The sequence below is a fragment of the Xyrauchen texanus genome, chromosome 42 (assembly GCF_025860055.1).
Source record: "Xyrauchen texanus isolate HMW12.3.18 chromosome 42, RBS_HiC_50CHRs, whole genome shotgun sequence".
NCBI classification, from domain to species: Eukaryota; Metazoa; Chordata; class Actinopteri; order Cypriniformes; family Catostomidae; genus Xyrauchen; species Xyrauchen texanus.
The window spans coordinates 4,885,483-4,905,812 of record NC_068317.1 but is presented as its reverse complement, the minus strand read 5'-3'; the positions used below and the strand labels follow the sequence as shown (position 1 = coordinate 4,905,812).

Below are 20,330 nucleotides of genomic sequence, written 5' to 3'. Positions count from 1 at the left end.
ACTTCCTCAGCCGTCTCAGGAAGAAGAGGCGCTGGTGAGCCTTCTTCACAACGGCCTCAGTGTGGACGGACCATGTGAGTTCCTCAGTAATGTGGACACCGAGGAACTTGAAGCTGCTGACTCTCTCTACCGGTGCTCCATTAATGGTGATGGGGCTGTGTTCTCGGTCTTTCTTCCTGAAGTCCACTACAAGCTCCTTGGTTTTACTGACGTTGAGGGAGAGGTTGTGCTGCTGACACCAGCGTGTCAGAGTGTGCACCTCTTCTCTGTAGGCTGTTTCATCAATGTCAGTGATCAGACCTACCACCGTCGTATCGTCAGCAAACTTAATGATGGTATTGGAGCTATGTGTTGCCACACAGTCATGTGTGTACAGGGAATACAGGAGTGGGCTCCAGTGTTGAGGGTCAGTGATGAGGAGGTGTTGCTGCCCATTCTAACCACCTGACGTCTGCCTGACAGGAAATCCATGATCCAGCTGCACAGCGAGCTGTTTAAGCCCAGAGCCCGGAGTTTCATATCAAGCTTGGAGGGCACTATGGTGTTGAATGCTGAGCTGAAGTCTACAAACAGCATTCTCACATATGCGTTCCTTTTTTCCAGAGAGAGAGCAGTATGTATTGTAAATGCAATGGCATCATCAGTGGAGTGGTTGTTGCGGTAGGCAAACTGCAATGGGTCCAAAGAGGTGGGCAGAACAGAGCAGATGTAATCTCTGATTAACCTCTCAAAGCATTTGAGCCAAATATTTGGCATATTTCATATGCAATCAGCTGATTTTGATTAAACATGTAACTAGCAGCATTCAAAAAGATGGGGTTCAGTAATATCTTTGTATTAAAGAAACAAAGACAAAGTGATTAAATCATAAAATAATACAAGACACCCAGTGTTCTGTGTCAGCAGTGTGAGCGCAATCAAAGTCTCTAGCAAGTCAGTCCACTGGCGACCATCTTTGGAACACTCTCGGGAGACTGTTTCTTTCATGCCAGTTCAGCTCCTATCTACTTAAGTGGAGAAAGACCAAAATCACAAAAACTGTCCGTCACAAAAACGGCAGTCTGCAGAGACACTAATGTGTTGCTGATCACTTCTTGTGTGGTTTGGCAGTTGCTGCTCATGTGATGTGGTGAAAATCTCCCATCATGCATAACAGATGTCCAGATAAGTGCTGAGCTTTATTAGTGAGATGGGCATGTGCATTTTTCTATCAAAACTCCAGTCAGAGATCAGCAGGGACTCAGGATTTTCAGCCAAGCTAATTTCAAAAAATAGTTTTGGCTTGAATGATGTTTCTGTACTTATTACATCATTAAAATAAACAGAGTATAATTGGGAATTTATTTAACTTCGGACACTTAAGCACTGCGTACGTCAGTCAAGTTAAAAAAAATTATCATCGTCTTTTTTTTGTCTAATATTGTCCATCAGGATGGAGCATAGGTAAAAAATTAAAAGATGTAATTGTGACTTCATTTTGACTTTGTAACTCACAATTGTGTTTTTATAACACACTTTCAAGTTTATGTAACAATTTCGACTTTATTTTTGCAACTGCAATGGCATTTCTCATCATTGTGTCACATTCTGTTGATGCAACAATCTTATAAATATATCATTAGCACAATTACGTTAACTGTATGGGCATAAAACATTTGACTTAAAACAGTCAGCATGTGTTGTAGCTACAGAATAAAGCCAGCATATTCCACCCACTGTCATGATTGCAACTTAATATCTCACAATTGCGTGTTTATATCACGTAATTGTGAATTACATCTTTTATTTTTTTATTACCTGAGCGGATCCGTCTTCTATACATCAGTATGTGTGTACATGCATCTCAGGATATTTGTCATTTCATTTTTCTGAAGATTATACAAATTCCCAGCACAGTGTCATTACCATCACATCTCCAATTCTGTTTAAAAGAATTCTGTGCTGGAAATGACGCAGCACAGAATTTTTTTAATAATAATCTTTTTCTTACTAAGGCTAATTTCATAGCTAACATTTTATGTATCCCTAATATACACAATTAAATCATGTTTTCACACTTTTTGCATAACTTGGCAAAATTACTGCATAATTGCAAATGACACCCAATAAAAATATTCTGCTTTCAAGCAGGGACTAAAAACTAAATCATTTTCAGTTCAGTTTCGTTCTGAGCAGGAACTTTATTTTTTTTCGTTCCGGATCTGGGGCTCCATGGTGTAATAAAAATGATGCCACAACTGTGGGACAGTCATCATTTTTGAATAGTTGATAGAAATCCTTTTCACACAGTAAATATTGAAATGGTTTGTTTCACTCTATGTATAGATTTTCATAGTTTGTAAACATGTAATGATTTGTAATTCTAATGGATTATATATCTATCCAATCTAGTCTCATACTTGATGTTTTTGCTTTGATTCATCTTGTGAAATGTTTTTCTCTTGACCATGCCATTTGTGTGTGTATGTGTGCGCATCAGGAACAGTACTTTGCCTTGCGTCCTGAGCTGAGGAATCGTGACTGTGGAGATATCAGTGAGCGAGTCGCCATTCGTAAACGGCTGCAGTGTCACTCCTTTAAATGGTACCTTGAAAACATCTACCCTGAGATGCAGGTGTCCTCCCCACACAAGCCCCAGCAGCCTGTTTTTATCAACAAGGGCTTGAAGAGACCCAAAGTCCTGCAGCGGGGTCGGGTAAGACCCTGACCCTCATGTATATCATGCTCTGATAGTCAATAAATAACTGCATGAATATTTGTGTACTGTTCTTTATGTTTGACTCCTGTAGAAAAGATGAGTTCCATTTTAATATCAGTTGAGTGAGTTTTTAAAAAGTCCATTATTGAACACTGAATCAGGTTTTTAGTTTCCAATTTGCAATAGTATCATGCTTACTCATTTTTCTCACACAGTTAAAGTATTGATTTATACATGCAAAATATGTAGCTGCCTTTATATTTTAGGAACGGGGTCCATCAAAAGGTGATCATCATGTTTGGCATGAAAAAGTTTCTAAACACTTGGACTAAATTTAGGACAAAGCTAAATGAAATGAACTGGTAGATGTTCAAATTAAACAGCAGAGGGCAGTAGAGCAGCTGTTGCCTCCTATATTGGGTTCATTAAGACTCAGACCACTGACACTTTGACTTTATTAACATTGAGGAAGATGATATTTTGATAGTAGTATCCTGTTTGGATGCTAAATCAGTATTATTCCTGTAATGTGTCATAATTTGAGAATTTACTGTATTATTCAATATAATTGACCAAATTACAGTATTTTAACAACATGAAATGAAAAATTGCCCCTATTTAATACACATTCCTAGTCCTATTGTGTATATGTTATTCCAAAAAACAAAACTCTTATTGTAGCGTTGGTCAAAAACATTTTCTAATCTGAAATTATACTTAAAACATTATTTGTAGGTGCAATAATTTTTTTTACACATAATGGCATGGATAGCATTTTTTTTTTATAAATATGATGATGTACACTCCGATTAGATGAAGACTGCCATCATGTCAGTGACCCAATAAAAGCTGTTTAATTTTACATGAGCGGAGCGCCCCCTCATGAGCGCTGCCATGTTGACTTCACATGACAATCTGTGTTTTGCAATTGACTGAGATACTACTAATAATGATTACATTATATAGCTCTTTCAGCCAATGCTCAAACATTAAAGTACATGTAAACAAAACATTAAAACAACAAACACAATATACTTCAGACAACAACAGAGCACAAGTCAACAGTATAATCCAGAGTGATGTATGGTTCTGATCAGCAAGAGTGTGATTTAACTTGACAGTCTGAACAGAGTGCAAGAGGAAAGATAAAATATCCAAACAAGAGGTCATGAATCAAACCGCTACTAGCGGCAGCTCTTACGGATCACAGATAAGCGTGCAATACCAAACAGCAAGCGTGGGCACAAGTCGGTGTTCAGCTGGTTAGAGAGCTTGTGAGTCACGGATGCCCGGTCACAGTCTAAAGGCACAACAACACCAAAATATACAATACTGTGCAAAAGTTTTAGGCACTTGTGAAAAATGTTGAATGTCTTCAAAAATAATGCCATAAATAGTTTTCATTTATCACTTAATGTCATTCAAATCCAGTAAACATAAAAAGCTAAATCAATATTCGATGTAACCCTCTTTGCCTTCAAAACAGCACCAATTCTCATAGATACACCTGGATACAGTTTTACTTGGTTGTTGGCAGATAGGATGTTCCAAGCATCTTGGAGAATTCTCCACAGTTCTTCAATTCCAGCTGGCTCAATTGCTTCTGTCTCTTTTTGTTATCTCAGACTGACTCAATGTTCTGTGGGGGCCATGACATCTGTTGCTGGGCTCCCTGTTCTTCTATTCTAATATTTTCTATTTGCAAAAGTAATGTTTGAGAGTCTAACTTTTATATTTCCTATTGACACACTAATGCTGAATGATCTTAAGACACATGCTTTTCCGAAACATCTTATGTGCCTTTTGTACAGTACTGTACGTCTGGATTGAATCCAAGATTGTCCATTATAGGGATGTGTGTAGTATGAGATGGATAAAAACACAGACTTAAAGTGGCGAACAGAAAATAAACAAATATATTCGGTGTTAAACAAACTTCCAGTATCCAGGATGGTGGGTGTCAGTATAGAGTCCAAAACCACTACTTCTACTGAGACCTATGGGACGAGTAAGAGCCAGCTAAAATCTTACTGAGTGCACCTTTAGGTTAATAACCATTTATTAAAGATAAATGAATTATATTGTCAAGGACTCCTTTTCCAAAAGTAAAGTGCTCTTATTTTCTCCTGTTCTCTTTCAGCTGCGTAATATGCTGGCTGAAAAGTGTCTGGTGGCACAGGGGCGTCCCAGCCAGAAGGGCGGCGCTGTGGTGGTGAGAAACTGTGACACGCAGGACCCTGAGCAGGTAAAGCATTGAATGATTAGTTTAGCCAAACATGAAAATTCTCATAATTTACTCATCCTCATGCCATCCCACATGTGTATGACTTTCTTTCAACTGCTGAATACAAGTGAAGATTTTATGAAGAATATTTCAGCTCTGTAGGTCCTCCCAGTGCACGTGAATGGGTGCCAAATGTTTTCAGCTCCAAAAAAGCAGATATAGCCATCATAATAGTAATCCATATGACTCAAGTGGATTAATTAATGTAATGTAAAGCAAAACACTTGGTGTTTGTAAGATATACATAAATATTTGTACAAAAAAATTACAAAACATTCACAAGGGTCTAGGTCAAACGCATTGGCAAATTCACATGAGAACTGATGCGTGAAATACGAAAAAATGGAAGTGCTGTGTTGTTTACAACAGTTAATTAATCGTATGGTCGTAGGGATTACTTTTATGATGGCTGTATGTGCTTTTTAGAGCTTCAAACATTTGGAATTGTATGGACCTAAATATACTTCTGGTATAGCATCAGGGTGAGTAAATGATGAGAAAATTTCATTTTGGGGTGAACTAATCCTTTGACACTCACTAGGTGAAGCCACATCATACTGTCACTCAGTAATAATCATGGGCTGCTATGAAGTGACATGTTCTGTTTCTCTTTTCACTTTTCTATTGTTCAGTCTTTGTAATTTGCTTGGAGCAAACTGAGGATGTTCTTTACTGATCAATATTCCTTGCTACCTGATGGAAAAGTGCCTGCTGCAGATGATCATTTTCTTTCTGAAATTTAGCAAAAGCTGCTCAGTTAACAGAAACTATTGACTGAAATCTGTTACATGGCTGTAGTTATATTGATTTAGTAATTTTACTGTCACAAATATCCATATGACACCATTTTTAGATATAACTGCCCAGTTCAAAAACCCATTTGAAGCTTTGATTGTCATGTTTGTGTAAATGATTTTGCAGGAGTGGTCCTATGATGAGGAGCATGAGTTGATTCTAGCAGGTCTGTTGTGTTTGGACATGTCTGAGATTCGTTCCTCTGACCCGCCGCGACTCATGAAGTGTCACGGATCAGGTGGATCTCAGCAGTGGACACTGGGGGTGAGAGTTTTACCTTGTATCTGTGGACACAAGGTCTGCATTTTGATAATCAAATGATCTGTCAATTTGTTCTTTGATTAGTCAAAGAAAAAGCCATTCAAATCCCAGCATTTAATGGAACATGGTGTGCTAAAACAAAGTTTAAAATGACATATGTTGCAATATAACATGCAGATAGCTTTTCACATTTTTAAAGAAATCCCAAAAGTTAATGTTTTTATTAAGAGTTGTCACTTTACAGAATTTTAATTAAATATGGTTCATTTATGGGTTAATGATGAGATGACTTTTTTTTCCAACGCTGGCGGCTGCGCTTTGTGAAATAGCATTAATGGATAACTGTCATGAATGAATCCCTGTCACATACGTTTTCTGCTCATCTGCTATCATCTCTGGTTTTCTCGGACAAAATACTTTGATATAGTAACTGTTGTGTTAAACTCAAAAACTTTTGAATTATAAACTTTTTCCTAAACAAATTCACACCTTGAGTTTGTAACTGGTGATTCACACCTCGAGATGAATGCAAAATTAATAAAATTAAAATTAGTAGTTATAATAGTGTGATAATTAAACTGCAAAAGTCTGTGATTTAAAAAAAAAAAAATATATATATATATATAATCATAGACAGACAGCATATAGAGACTATGTATTTATTTCATTAAATCACATCTTTATGGGGATTATTAATCACACTGGGCCAGATTGCGAACCGCTTATATGGAGGAAAGAAACTACCGTCAAAAACACACAGAAATGGCAAAATAAAAGCTCAATTTATATGGACTCATGTGTTTTCGCTTAAATATTACACTTGTTGGGCACATAAAATGTTCTGGAAAATTGTGCCTTGAAAAGAGTGTGAACCCTGATTAAAAAAAACTATTCACTCAAAACAATTGCTTGAATACAACTCTACTATGATCTTACTAAATATGTTTTCAATTACTCTGAGCCCCAGATAAAATATCAAAATTACTTTAAACAAAGTCAGAAATAGGGCTGGGTATTGATACAGATTTCTCGATTCGTTTCGATTCTGATTCACAAGCCTCAGATTTCAAGTGTCTGTGGAAGAGCGCATATAAACGAGAGACTCAAATGACTTTACCTCTCTGTGATGCATGATTAGAATGAAATGTTTTTCGTGGTTTTTACTGACTGTAAAGAACAGAAAATGTGTTAAAAGAGACCATATTCAATGACAAATCGGTCATGTGGATCTCATGTTTGGATGCAAACAGAACAAATTTTACTCTCAACACGCTGTGAAAGGATCTTTCTGCTGAATAATTCATGACTGAACTACACAATTAATGGTGAATGATATGCACATTTACTAGCCAAATATATCCATATTTTTTCTCGCATAGTGCGAAATTTGGTTGCAAATGCGAGTGATTTCCTCTCATTGTAGTAGAGGGTTGCGCATTGAGTGAAAGTTTGATCTTAGGATTAAAGAATCTATATTGAGTTTGTTCAAATGATGATCGCAATGAATCGGAAAATCTATATTTTTATCCAGCCCTAGTCAGAAATGTCATGTGGTGTAACTGTCCTGATAAAAAAAAATAAATCTCATTGTCTCATTAAAAGCTGAAATTCTTGAAAAAAAATTTTTGGCATGAGTAGTGCAGTAATTCACTACTCATGTTCAGTAGTGAATAATAATTTATCTTTTATTAATACATTTATATTTATCTTTTAATAATTAAATATTTTATAAATAAGCCATAAAACAATAGTTTAAAACAATTTGATTCCGCCACATCAAAGTCAGGTGGTGTAACTAACATGCAGGTAGCCATATTGTTGTTTATGTTGTTGTGCTTTCAGAAGAACAACTGGCTGTACCAGGTGTCAGTGGGTCAGTGTTTGGCTGTTGTCGACCCTCTCAGCATCAAAGGATATGTTGCCATGGCGATCTGTGATGACTCACAGTCTCAACAGTGGCAGTTAGAGAGTTGAGGATGCTGTTAGTGTGAAGCTAGTATAGAGCACCCCCATCAGCTGAATGAACACTGAACCTCACTGATCCAGACCTGTTGCAGGTTCTTTTGGTCTGCTATGAGGACAGTTTGAGCACTGCTACAACGCAGTGTCAGCCTTGGTGTGAAACGTCATGTTCCTGTAATCTTTACTCAGAAACATCTGTTTTTAGAGAATATTTTAAAAGTATTTGTATGTTTTAATTTGCTCTTTGAAATGTAACCAATTTGCACAGAGAAAGTCTATTTTAATTGTATTACAGTTAGATGTGTATTAATATACACAGTCTGCTAGATTTGTCTATTTCATATTAATAACATGAATTAATGCAGTGTGTATTGGCAATGGCATTATACCTGTATTTGTCCTTTTAAATCAAGTTAACAAGAGTTTTTAAAGCCATTCATTTTCCTTTTCTTTGATCACTGGATTTACCTGGAAGTTGTTGAATTAAACTTATTGGGTCTTTCTCTGATTCCTTTAGTGGCGAGTGCTGGTAAAATGAAAAGGTGGTTTAGTAGAATAACTGAATTAATGAAATCAGTATTCATCAGCTACTTTACTGCAGTTAGTATTATAGTCCATGAGAGTGCAATTGATCAGGAAATGCTGAATTTTGACTTGTTTTGCCCTCTTAATGTTTAAATAACCAACCAGTGCCATCAGCTATAAAGCTCAAATGTGAAATGTAAGCATGTGCTATCATTTGCTGGAATGGACAAAAACAATGAATCTCCAAATGATTGTTTAACCTAAAGGATTTTAGATCCGTTGAGGTTTGAGTATTTTTCAGCAGTTAATCATTACTTTGATTTTAGTAGCAGTTGATTGTGTTGATGCTAAAGGCATTGTTTAGTAATAGACATGATTTGAAGTACTCTATTTTACCCAGTGAACTGTCCCTTTATACAGTATCTCACAAAAGTGAGTACACCCCTCACATTTTTGTAAATATTTGATTATACCTTTTCATGTGACAACACTGAAGAAATGACACTTTGCTACAATGTAAAGTAGTGAGTGTACAGCTTGTATAACAGTGTAAATTTGCTGTCCCCTCAAAATAACTCAACACACAGCCATTAATGTCTAAACCGCTGGCAACAAAAGAGCGTACACCCCTAGGTGAAAATGTTCAAATTGGGCCCAAATTGTCAATATTTTGTGTGGCCACCATTATTTTCCAGTACTGCTTTAAACCTGGCATGGAGTTCACCAGAGCTTCACAGGTTGCCACTGGAGTCCTCTTCCACTCCTCCATGATGACATCACTGACCTGGTGGATGTTAGAGACCTTGTGCTCCTCCACCTTCCGTTTGAGGATGCCCCACAGATGCTCAATAGGGTTTAGGTCTGGAGACCTGCTTGGCCAGTCCATCACATTCACCCTCAGCTTCTTTAGCAAGGCAGCGGTCATCTTGGAGGTGTGTTTTGGCTTGTTATCATGCTGGAATACTGCCCTGCGGCCCAGTCTCTGAAGGGAGGGGATCATGCTCTGCTTCAGTATGTCACAGTACATGTTGGCATTCATGGTTCCCTCAATGAACTGTAGCTCCCCAGTGCCGGCAGCACTCATGCAGCCCCAGACCATGACACTCCCACCACCATGCTTGACTGTAGGAAAGACACACTTGTCTTTGTACTCCTCACCTGGTTTCCGCCACACACGCTTGACACCATCTGAACCAAATAAGTTTATCTTGGTCTCATCAGACCACAGGACATGGTTCCAGTAATCCATGTCCTTAGTCTGCTTGTCTTCAGCAAACGGTTTAGTAGTAGTAGTAGTAGTAGTAGTAGTAGTAGTCCTTTATTGTCACATAGTCACAAGTACCAGTGAAATTGGCAATCGACCTGTCCATACAAACATATATGACAAGGTGGTAGACAGGGAATTAAAAAAAAATACAGCATGACATGAGGAGAAGTGAGGAGAAAAAGGCAGCCCCCAGAGTATGCTCATTAAGGATTACAGTGTGGGAACAGGAAAAAAAACACCTCAGCAACATTAGCACATAATCAGTACACTCTACAACATGAACAAGACTTGCAACAGGGGTGGGGATTGGGGGGTGGAGGTAGCCCAGCACAGGCAAGCAGCCATCCGGTCCTGCAGCCATTCTCGGCACTGGTCACAGACCCGCCTGTCAGACTGGGGGTACAAAGCGGCGAAGGCGAGGGATAGGGTATCGGGCGGATGATTGCATATCTGTATATATATGTAAGAGTTCGTGTGTGTAGGCCTGGAGAGTCGCTATGCCAGCATCTTAATCTAGGTGCCTCAGTCCGCAGGATTGTCATAGCGATACACAGCAAGTTGCCATGGAGACAACCTTGATCAGGTCCCAGACATAGTCAACAATCACCAGGTGTCTGGGGAGTAGGGGAAGGAACGCAAGAGTGGCTCACTGCAGTGCTCTTCCGGGGGAGTTGTTGTTCCAACAGCGGCCTTGGCCAAGGCCAGTGCTGGTTGAGGGCAGCCGAAACAGATAAGATTGGGATTGTTTGGTCTTGAGGCGAGTAGCCGCATTCTAATTTACACGGCTATTCTCTTGGTCCATTTTGGTCTCTGAAACGATCCATTTGCCTTTGCAAAGCTGTGAGCTTCTCCATGATGTTATCCGTATTTTGGTTCATAGACCCAGTCTGAGTGCAGACAGCTCTGCCCACTGCTTCAATCATGACGGGCAGCATTGTGAGACTTTGGACAGCTGTCACCGTCTTCTTAATTCCTCGATAAACCAGGGCTATGCCTAATCCAATCAGCAGAAGACCTGTTATCATGGTACCGAATAGGTAGATATCTTCAACGTCCTCCACGGAAAGAGCCGCCAGACACACGACCCGCCACCTCTCCCACGCGTCCATTGTGTAGCCAACTGCGAACATTCCGGCAGGGCAGTCAGGTTCCCCCGAACCCAAGCTTCTCGTCGAGAAGATGGTGTCAGTTGCGTTGAGAGACCAGTTGATCAAATCCATGATGTCTTCGTTTGTAGAGCAGTGCTGAGAGTGTCTCTCAAAGTACAAGACAGTAGACTAGATGTGACGAGAGGAGCAAAGCAGGGAAGGTAAGGGGAGGGAGAGGGTGAGAAAATGCGACCGCCTTCGTTGAGAGCCAAGAGAGAGGGCTTGTTTGCGGGCTTGACATGTAACGTGTGTGGGAGTGTGAGAGTGATGACACCAAACCTAACACACCTGCTCCCCATTCACACCTGAAACCTTGTAACACTAATGACTCACATGACACGTCACATGTCATTTCTTCTGTGTTGTCACATGAAAAGATATAATCAAATATTTACAAAAATAGGAGGCGTGTACTCACTTTTGTAAGATACTGTAGATACAGTAGGAGTTAATAACAATTGATTAAACTGCACTTACTGTCCTTTTGTACAGGATGATACCAAATAAAAGTGTTATCAGTGTTATATTGTATGCAGTCATTAAAATATGAATGTCTTCATTCTATAATTTTGCCACTGGAATCCGTAATGAGTACTATTTCAAACATGGAGAAACATGTTTGGACATATTTATTACTTTAATATCTTAAAACTAAATATAGCAAAAGAACAAAAATACCTGTCCAAGAGCTAGATATGTGCAGCTGGGGAATCTAGCAGGAGATGAAGTTATGGAAATAATGAGCAGACCTTATTGAATAATCTTGGTAGTCTCTATGCTCTGACCACCACAAATTCAACAAGTGTTATTATACTAAGTATGTACTGTGATGTAAATGCCTTGAAATGGAGACAACTCTTTATATCTAACTTATGACAATACAGCACACAAGATCAGTTTAAACTATAATGATAGCACATAGTGCATAAAATCATGCAGCTATTTAGGTATAGATTTGAAGCTAAATATTTTAAGAGTGATGAGATTATCAAAATATACCAGTCAAATTATCTTTGAATACAGACAAACTTTATTACTATTCTAACACATAAAACATGAAGCAGGTTGGTGAGTAAAGTGACAATACAACTCAAATGAACTTTATGTAGTCTGTTGACAATGCTTTAAAAACCATTTAACCTTCTTTGAGTCTAAATCGATTTGCAATTGGATTACCCAAAGTATTCAACTAATACACCAGTACTTAGAGCAAATGTCTTGATGTACTTGGGTGTTGTTGCATTATATTGCGTTGCGTTTCTTGTGTTTGCTTGGTTTTTTGGCTCTTTGTCGAATGTTCGTTCTGTTGCTGTCTCGAACTTTGTTATGATCACGGATAGTTATTGTCTGTATGGCTGATAAAGTGGTCTTTGAAGCGAGGCCTTTTGCAAGGAAGACTCTCAACTCCCATTGGGTGTGTTAACCGCAGAGAGTGAGAGATTTCCTCGGACTCTACGTGGCACGGAGGATTAGAAGCAAGAGAGGAGACCAAGCGATGGTTCAAAGAGAGTATTGCTAGAGAGAAGGATTCAAGCGTTCTTTCTTGGTAGGAAAGTTTGGAACTGAAATTATCCGCTCCCCAAAGGTGTCCTGAGACAATCAGAAATGGCTTTTCAGAGTCACATGGTTGACTGGTCTGTCCTTTTCAAAGTTGATTTAAAATCCTTTGTGTGGAGGATTCTTTCAACTCCCACTCAAAATAGTGCATGTTTAATCATTAACATTTATATTTTTAAAACGGTACAAGAGACATGATATTCGTTGTCATCAACATTATCTATGTAAACATGCAAGCATTTACATACTAAATATGACATTCTTTCATGAATATTATATGTGTAACAAAACATGAAAATCCCTGGTTACAAATCATACTGGTAAATTCATTGGTTTTACAACATGGATTACACATGAGAAACCTGATTGTCAGGGTATATTAACAGGTTAAGCTTTGAATAGTTATCATTCTTAGTAGAATGAGATGAATAATACAAGATTAATGATTATACTTATTGATTTGTTTGTTAGAAGTTTTTACAAACCACTACAAATATTTTAAAAGGTACTTCTAGCTATAATGATTAATTTGTCAGTTATAAAAGTGATCACAGGTCAGCCATTTTCAGGATAATCTAGCAAGGCTAGGTTTTGTATACATTGTGGGTCCATGCGGTCTCCGTTAAGCTAAGAGAGAATGTCTTTTGCAATGTGCAGATGGGGAGAAACAAATGTCACTGTGTTAGGTCTATGCTGATTTCGGGCCTTGGGACCATCCTCACGAGATTCTGATCACTGTATGTCCAAAGCAAGAGCTGTGTCCAGGTCCTCGGCACGAAGTCGAGTTCGTTCCATGTGGGGACTGGTCTCCGCCAGGGCTTTGCTTTGCCACCAATCCTGTTTGTGATATTCATGGACAGGATATCGAGGCGTATTCGGGGTGGGGAAGGGGTGCAGTTCGGTGGGCTGGGGATCTCATTGCTGCTTTTTGCAGATGATATGGTCTTCATTTCATCATTGGTCCATGACCTTCAGCTCTCATTGGATCGCTTGGCAGTCGAGTGTGAAGCGGCTGGGATGAGGATTAGCACCTCTAAATCTGATGCCATGGTTCTCAGCAGGAAACTGATGGGGTGCGTACTCTGGAGGTATTGCCCCAAGTGAAGGAGTTCAAGTACCTCGGGGTCTTGTTCATGAGTGAGTGGATAATGGAGACGGGAGTTTTGCCAGAGAATCGGGGCAGCGGGGGAGGTATTGCACTCGCTCTATCGCACTGTTGTCATGAAAAGAGAGCTGAGCCGGAAGGTAAAGCTCTCGATCTACCGGTCAATTTTCGTTCCTACCCTCACCTATGGTCATGAAGGCCAGGTCATGACCGAAAGAACTAGGCCATGAGTACAAGTGGCCGAAATGGGTTTCCTCAGAAGGGTGGCAGGCTTCTCCCTTAGAGATAGGGTGAGGAGCTCAGTTATCCATGAGGAGCTCTGAGTAGAGCAGCAACTCCTTTGCATCAAAAGGAGCCAGTTGAGGTGGTTTGGGCAGCTAGTAAGAATGCCCATTGGCACCTCCCTAGGAAGGTGTTTCAGGCACGTCCAGCTGGGAGGAGGCCTCTGAAGACCCAGGACTAGGTGGAGAGATTACATCTCCACACTGGCCTGGGAACGCCTCTGGGTCCCCCAGCAAAAGCTGGTTAATGTGGCTCGGGGTAGGGAAGTTTGGGGCCCCCTGCTGGAGCTGCTGCTCCCGTGACCCGACTTCGGATAAGCGGTTGAAGATGGATGGATGGATGGATGGATGGATTTTGGGATTCCCAGATCCTAGTTATTTTGTCATTTGCAGCTGCGCCACCTGCTCTGTACTAAGTGGCAGATACTTTGGGAGTGGTGATTGATGCCTCATGACCTTTTCCAAAAGCAGTAGTGTATTACTTCCTGCTAATTCAGAGTCTGGGGGACAGAGCTTCAAATTCTCTCAAGAGATTAAGGGAGAAAGATATAAACTTGGTATTGGAGGAGGGAGTGCGGGCTAGGATTCTAAAAAACGTCATGTCTACATCTAGAGATGCAAATGTGTGCCTTATGCAGTTTAAGATTTTACAAAACAATACATTTAAGAGAATGTTTAAAATTGAGGTGTTTAAAAAGTATGAACTAATGTGTTTATGGGATTATGATGTATATACATTCATGACCACTTTATTAGGTACACCTGTACACCTACTTATTCATGTGATCATCTAAACAGTTAATCATGTGGCAGCAGTTCAATGCATTAAATAAATTTAGTTATGTTCACATGTTCAGCCATCAGAATGGGGGAAAATGTGATTTCAGTGATTTCAACCATGGATGATTATTGGAGCCAGACGGGCTGGTTTGTGTATTTCTGTAACTGCTGATCTCCTGGGATTTTCACGCACAACAGTCTCTAGAATTTACTCAGAACAGATGAGAGAGTTCAACAGAGAATGGCCAGACTGGTTCAAGATGACAAAGGCTACGGTATCTCAGATAACTCAGTGGACACAAAACTGGATGGTTATGGACTGAAAAAACATGGCCTGGTCTGATGAATCTCCAAAATTAAAATACAAGTGTCTCCAGGCATCAAAACAAAAAAATAAAAACTCCAACACCAACAGAAAACAACAAAACATTAAATTATAGCAACGAAACGAAAAGGGGCATTTCCCCATACCACAAAGGGAATTTCTTCTCTTCACTTTCATTCAGTTCTGAGTGCAGGTCACCGCCTTCTCAAACGTCAAAAGAGAAGAAAGTGTACCAACAACCAAGCAGATATAAACCTTCCAACTGCAGTCCACCCACCTGGCAGGACACAACAGAATGGGCTCCAATATCTCGTAGCCACCATTTGGTCGGACTGAGTTCCTTATGCCTCGATAGCACTGAAGCAGAGAAATCTTGGCCATCGTACCGCATATCTCCATCCGCAGACATCCTTCTTGCGTTGAGTACCTTTTGACTGTCTCCAAAGTTGTGAAAGCACACTATCAGCGGCGGAGGCCTATCCTTGGACCTCGATGCCTGGTTTTGGAGCCAGAGTGCAGTGCGCTCTTTCAATCTTGATGCGGTCTTCCTTGTTCTGCAGTTTAAGAAACTTGTGAATCCATGTTTGGATGAAAGTGACAGTATTGACAACCTCAGCCCCTCCTGGCAACCCTAAAACATGGATGTTTTTAGATCTGTTCTCCAAGTTGTCAATGTTTTCATTTTACTATGATTCCTCCGCTGCCAAGAATCTCTGTTCAGCCTCATCCAGACTTTGTGTTTTTCAGTTGCTGGGTGTGAATATGCGCAGTTTCTGCCAACGGACCAAGTTTCTCATCTATTGTTTTGGAGATTTTCTCAGTCATAGTTTGTAGTGCTTTCACAAAAGCTGGGCTAAGTTCAGTATTGCTGGGCTTTTTTTAACTAGTGATATTATTATTTAGTTACCATGAAAGTGCATTTCATAAGCTTCCAAGCAAAAAAAAAAAAGTATATATATTAGTAAATGGTTGCGAAGTATAAGAACTCTTTGTAGCATTCCACAATAAAGTTGCATTGTTAACATTAGTTGAACATGAACAAAATGAACTAACAATGAACAACACTTATTTACACTTAACATTTATTTATCTTGGTTTATGTTAGTTAATACATATATTAACACATTTCTTAACATTTAAAAGGTGTTTAAGTTAAGTTAACATTACTCATTTTGTTGCAAAGGATTAAACTTCACATTTTTTATGAAAAACTGAGTGGAGTTCTCCCATGCAAAACTTATTTGATCATTTTCCAATTCTTGTGTATATTGCTAAATATTATATTGATTGTTGATTTGATAGTGATTAGTTTAATGAATGTCCTGCAAATGTTTGTAACATGTGAATTGATTTCACTCTACAATAAAGTCTGTCAACACCCCTAATTATTGCTTTTTGTATTGTTAAATAATGTGAGTGTGAAGAGCACATACAAATGAGTAAGACATCAGGTAATGTTGAAATATGTTACACTTTAGAATAAGGTTCACAAAACTCAATATGTGTATATACAGTGAACATTTCATCTTCTCATAATCTTCTCACACTCCTGGCATCCCAGATGTTTATTATTTTCTTTCTTCTGCAGAACACAAATTAAAAAGAATATGTCAGCTCTGTAGGTCCATATTATGCAAGTGAATGGGTGTGAACATTATGAAGCTCCAAAATCCACAAGGGCAACAAAGTAAACCATATGACTCCAGTGGTGACACGATACGACAGGTGTGGGTGAGAAACACATCAATATTTAAGTAATTTTTTATTATAACTTCTCTTCTCTGCCCAGTAGGTTGCGATATGCATTAAAACTGTGAATCGCCAAAGAAGAATAGGAAAGTAAAACTGAGTGTTAAACTGAAGCAAAACTGAATGACTGAGCAGAGGGGAGAATTTATATATATATATAAAGGGACTTAAATATTGAACTGTTTCTCACCCACACCTATCACACAGCTTCTGAAGACATTTATTTAACCACTGGAGTCTTATGGATTACATTTAAGCTGCCCTTGTGGATTTTGGAGCTTCAAAATTTTTGCACCCATTCACTTACATTATATGGACCTACAGAACTGAAATATTCTTCTAAAAATCTTCTTTGTTTTCTGCAGAAGAAAGAAAGTGAAACACATCTGGGATGGCATGAGAGTGAGTAAATGATGAAATTTTGGGTGAACTATCTTAGTAATTGAGTAAAATATCACCCAGGAACAAAGGTGAGGGACAATTCTTTCGATTTCCCACCAACTTTTCTCCACCACATTTGAATGTTATTATATACACTCTTCAATGTGAGAAATTTGTTAGTAGAAGTATATACACAATATATTGTTATAGGCCTTCGTATTCATTAACATTAATAAATACTGTAAAGAAGGCTGTTAGTATCTATAAATTAACATTAACATAAATCAAGATTTATAAATGCTGTAAAAGGGAGTTGTTCATTGTTAATATGTTAACTAAGCCATTAACTAATGTTAACTAAGCCATTATCTAATGTTGACAAATGCAACCTCATTGTAAATTGTTAATAAACGAACCATAGTTTTACTACAGTAACCATAATTGACCTATAGTATATGTACCTAAACCAGGTGTCTGCAACCATTTCCAGGCCAAGGTCCCCTTGGTGGGTAGACCTCCATTACATATGGTATCAAATTGAGTGTTGCGTTTTATGCCTATAAAAATGTGTTTGGTAGGGTACTATTATTGTATATGAAACTTCATGATGTTTATTTACATTGCAAAGCCATTGAAATAATCATTAAATGCTGCCCTGCTGAAAAGGCCAGCTAAACCAAGATAGATGGCTGGTTTTAGCTGGTTGCCCAGCCTGGTCATATCTGGTCAGGCTGGATTTAAAGGGGTATTTAACACTTTTTTTTTAGCGGGTCAAGCTGGTCTTAGCTCGTCAGGGTGGTCTTAGCTAGTCTCCCAGCTTGGCCAGCTAAATGTGTTCAAACCCTCTCTGAAACCAGCTAACTGACCAATCTGACTAGGCTGGTCGACCAGCTAAAACTAGCCAACCGGCTTAGGCTGGTTTTAGCTGGCCTTTTCAGCAGGGATACAGCAGGGGTCTGAACATTTTCAACATGGTGTCATCTTTTTCAAACAGAAAAAGACAGAAAGACAGGCAGACAGAAAAACAGACAGACCCTGTCCATGCAGAATGAAATTCTCAGAATGAGTCTTCATCTCATGTGACTGATCAATTTTATACGTATATTTAAAAAATACTGTTCATTTCATTGAGTAAAAATTTGTAATGAGGAAAACAATGACTGCATGAGTGCACTTTTAATTATGTTGTTTTGAGGGTCAATGTCTTGTGTGTGGAAGGTGAAGGACCGTGTATCACTTTATATATTTCCATTGATTATTGGTGTGGCTATCATTATGAATACTCTCCATAGACATAATGATTTTTAGTCTGTGCGAACTACAGCTTCTATCCCCTAACACTACCCCTAAACCCAACACTACCCTAAAACCCAACACAATCCCTAAACCCCAACACAGCCCCTAAACCCAACACAACCCCTAAACCCAACACAACCCCTAACCTTAAACCCAACACAATCCCTAAACCCAAAACAACCCTTAAACCCAACACATCCCCTAAACCCAACACAGCCCCTAAACCCAACACAGCCCCTAACCTTAAACCCAACACAACCCCTAACCTTAAACCCAACACAATCCCTAAACCCAAAACAACCCTTAAACCCAACAAAACCCCTAAACCCAACACATCCCCTAAACCCAACACTACCCTTAAACCCAACACAATCCCTAAACCCCAACACTGCCCCTAAACCCAACACTACCCTTAAACCCAACACAGCTCCTAAACCCCAACAAAACCCCTAAACCCCAACACTACCCTTAAACCCAACACTACCCTTAAACCCAACACATCCCCTAAACCCTACACAACCCCTAACCTTAAACCCAACACTACCTTAAACCCAACACAACCCTTAAACCCAACACAACTCCTAAACCCAACACAACCCCTAACACCCAACACTACCCTAAACCCAACACTACCCCTAAACCCCAACACAACCCCTAAACCCAACACTATCCTTAAACCCAACACAATCCCTAAACCCAAAACAACCCTTAAACCCAACACAACCCCTAAACCCAACACAGCCCCTAAACCCAACACAGCCCCTAACACCCAACACAGCCCCTAAACCCAACACAACCCCTAAACCCAGCACAACCCCTAACACCCAACTAAACCCAACACTACCCCTAAACCCAACACTGCCCCTAAACCCAACACTGCCCCTAAACCCAACACAACCCCTATACCCAACACAACCCCTAACACCAAACACAGCCCCTAAACCCAACACAACCCCTAACACCCAACACAACCCCTAACACCCAACACTACCCCTAAACCCAACACTACCCCTAAACCCCATCTAAATCCAACACAGCCCGTAAACCCAACACTGCCCCTAAACCCAACACTGCCCCTAAACCCAACACATCCCCTAAACCCAACACTGCCCCTATACCCAACACTGCCCCTAAACCCAACACAGCCCTAAACCCAACACAATCCCTAAACCCAACACAGCCCCTAACACCCAACTAAACCCAACACCCTAACACCCTACACTACCCTAACACCCAACATACCCCTAACACCCAACACAGCCCCTAAACCCAACACTACCCCTAACACCCAACTAAACCCAACACTGCCCCTAACACCCAACACTGCCCCTAAACCCAACACTGCCCCTAAACCCAACGCAGCCCCTAAACCCAACACAACCCCTAAACCCAACACTAACCTTAAACCCAACACTACCCTTAAACCCAACACAATCCCTAAACCCAACATCCCCTAAACCCTACACAACCCCTAACCTTAAACCCAACACTACCTTAAACCCAACACAACCCCTAAACCCAACACAACCCTTAAACCCAACACAACTCCTAAACCCAACACAACCCTTAAACCCAACACTACCCCTAAACCCCAACACAACCCCTAAACCCAACACTATCCTTAAACCCAACACAATCCCTAAACCCAACACAATCCCTAAACCCAAAACAACCCTTAAACCCAACACAACCCCTAAACCCACACAACCCCTATACCCAACACAGCCCTAACCCAACACAATCCTAACACCCAACACAGCCCTAAACCCAACACAACCCTAAACCCAACACAGCCCTAAACCCAACACAGCCCTAAACCCAACACAATCCTAAACCCAACACTGCCCCTAAACCCAACACTGCCCCAACACCCAACACTGCCCCAACACCCAACACAACCCCTAAACCCAACACTA

At 39.9% G+C, this 20,330-nt stretch overlaps 1 protein-coding gene across 4 annotated transcripts in view; it reads left to right on the top strand.

The window, feature by feature from the left end:
* The window catches only part of LOC127635096 (polypeptide N-acetylgalactosaminyltransferase 11-like), a 72,697-nt gene that overhangs the window by 41,130 nt on the left and 11,237 nt on the right, over positions 1 to 20,330 (top strand). For 2 of the 4 annotated variants that reach the window (XM_052114883.1, XM_052114880.1), the window contains exons 9-12: positions 2,480 to 2,695; positions 4,839 to 4,943; positions 5,904 to 6,041; positions 7,881 to 8,014. In XM_052114883.1, coding sequence (XP_051970843.1) covers positions 2,480 to 2,695; positions 4,839 to 4,943; positions 5,904 to 6,041; positions 7,881 to 8,012 — 591 coding nt within the window. In that variant the 3' untranslated portion in view covers positions 8,013 to 8,014. Of the gene's footprint in view, positions 1 to 2,479; positions 2,696 to 4,838; positions 4,944 to 5,903; positions 6,042 to 7,880; positions 8,015 to 20,330 lie in introns of those variants that run through there. The other 2 variants (XM_052114882.1, XM_052114881.1) reach the window with 1 other exon arrangement.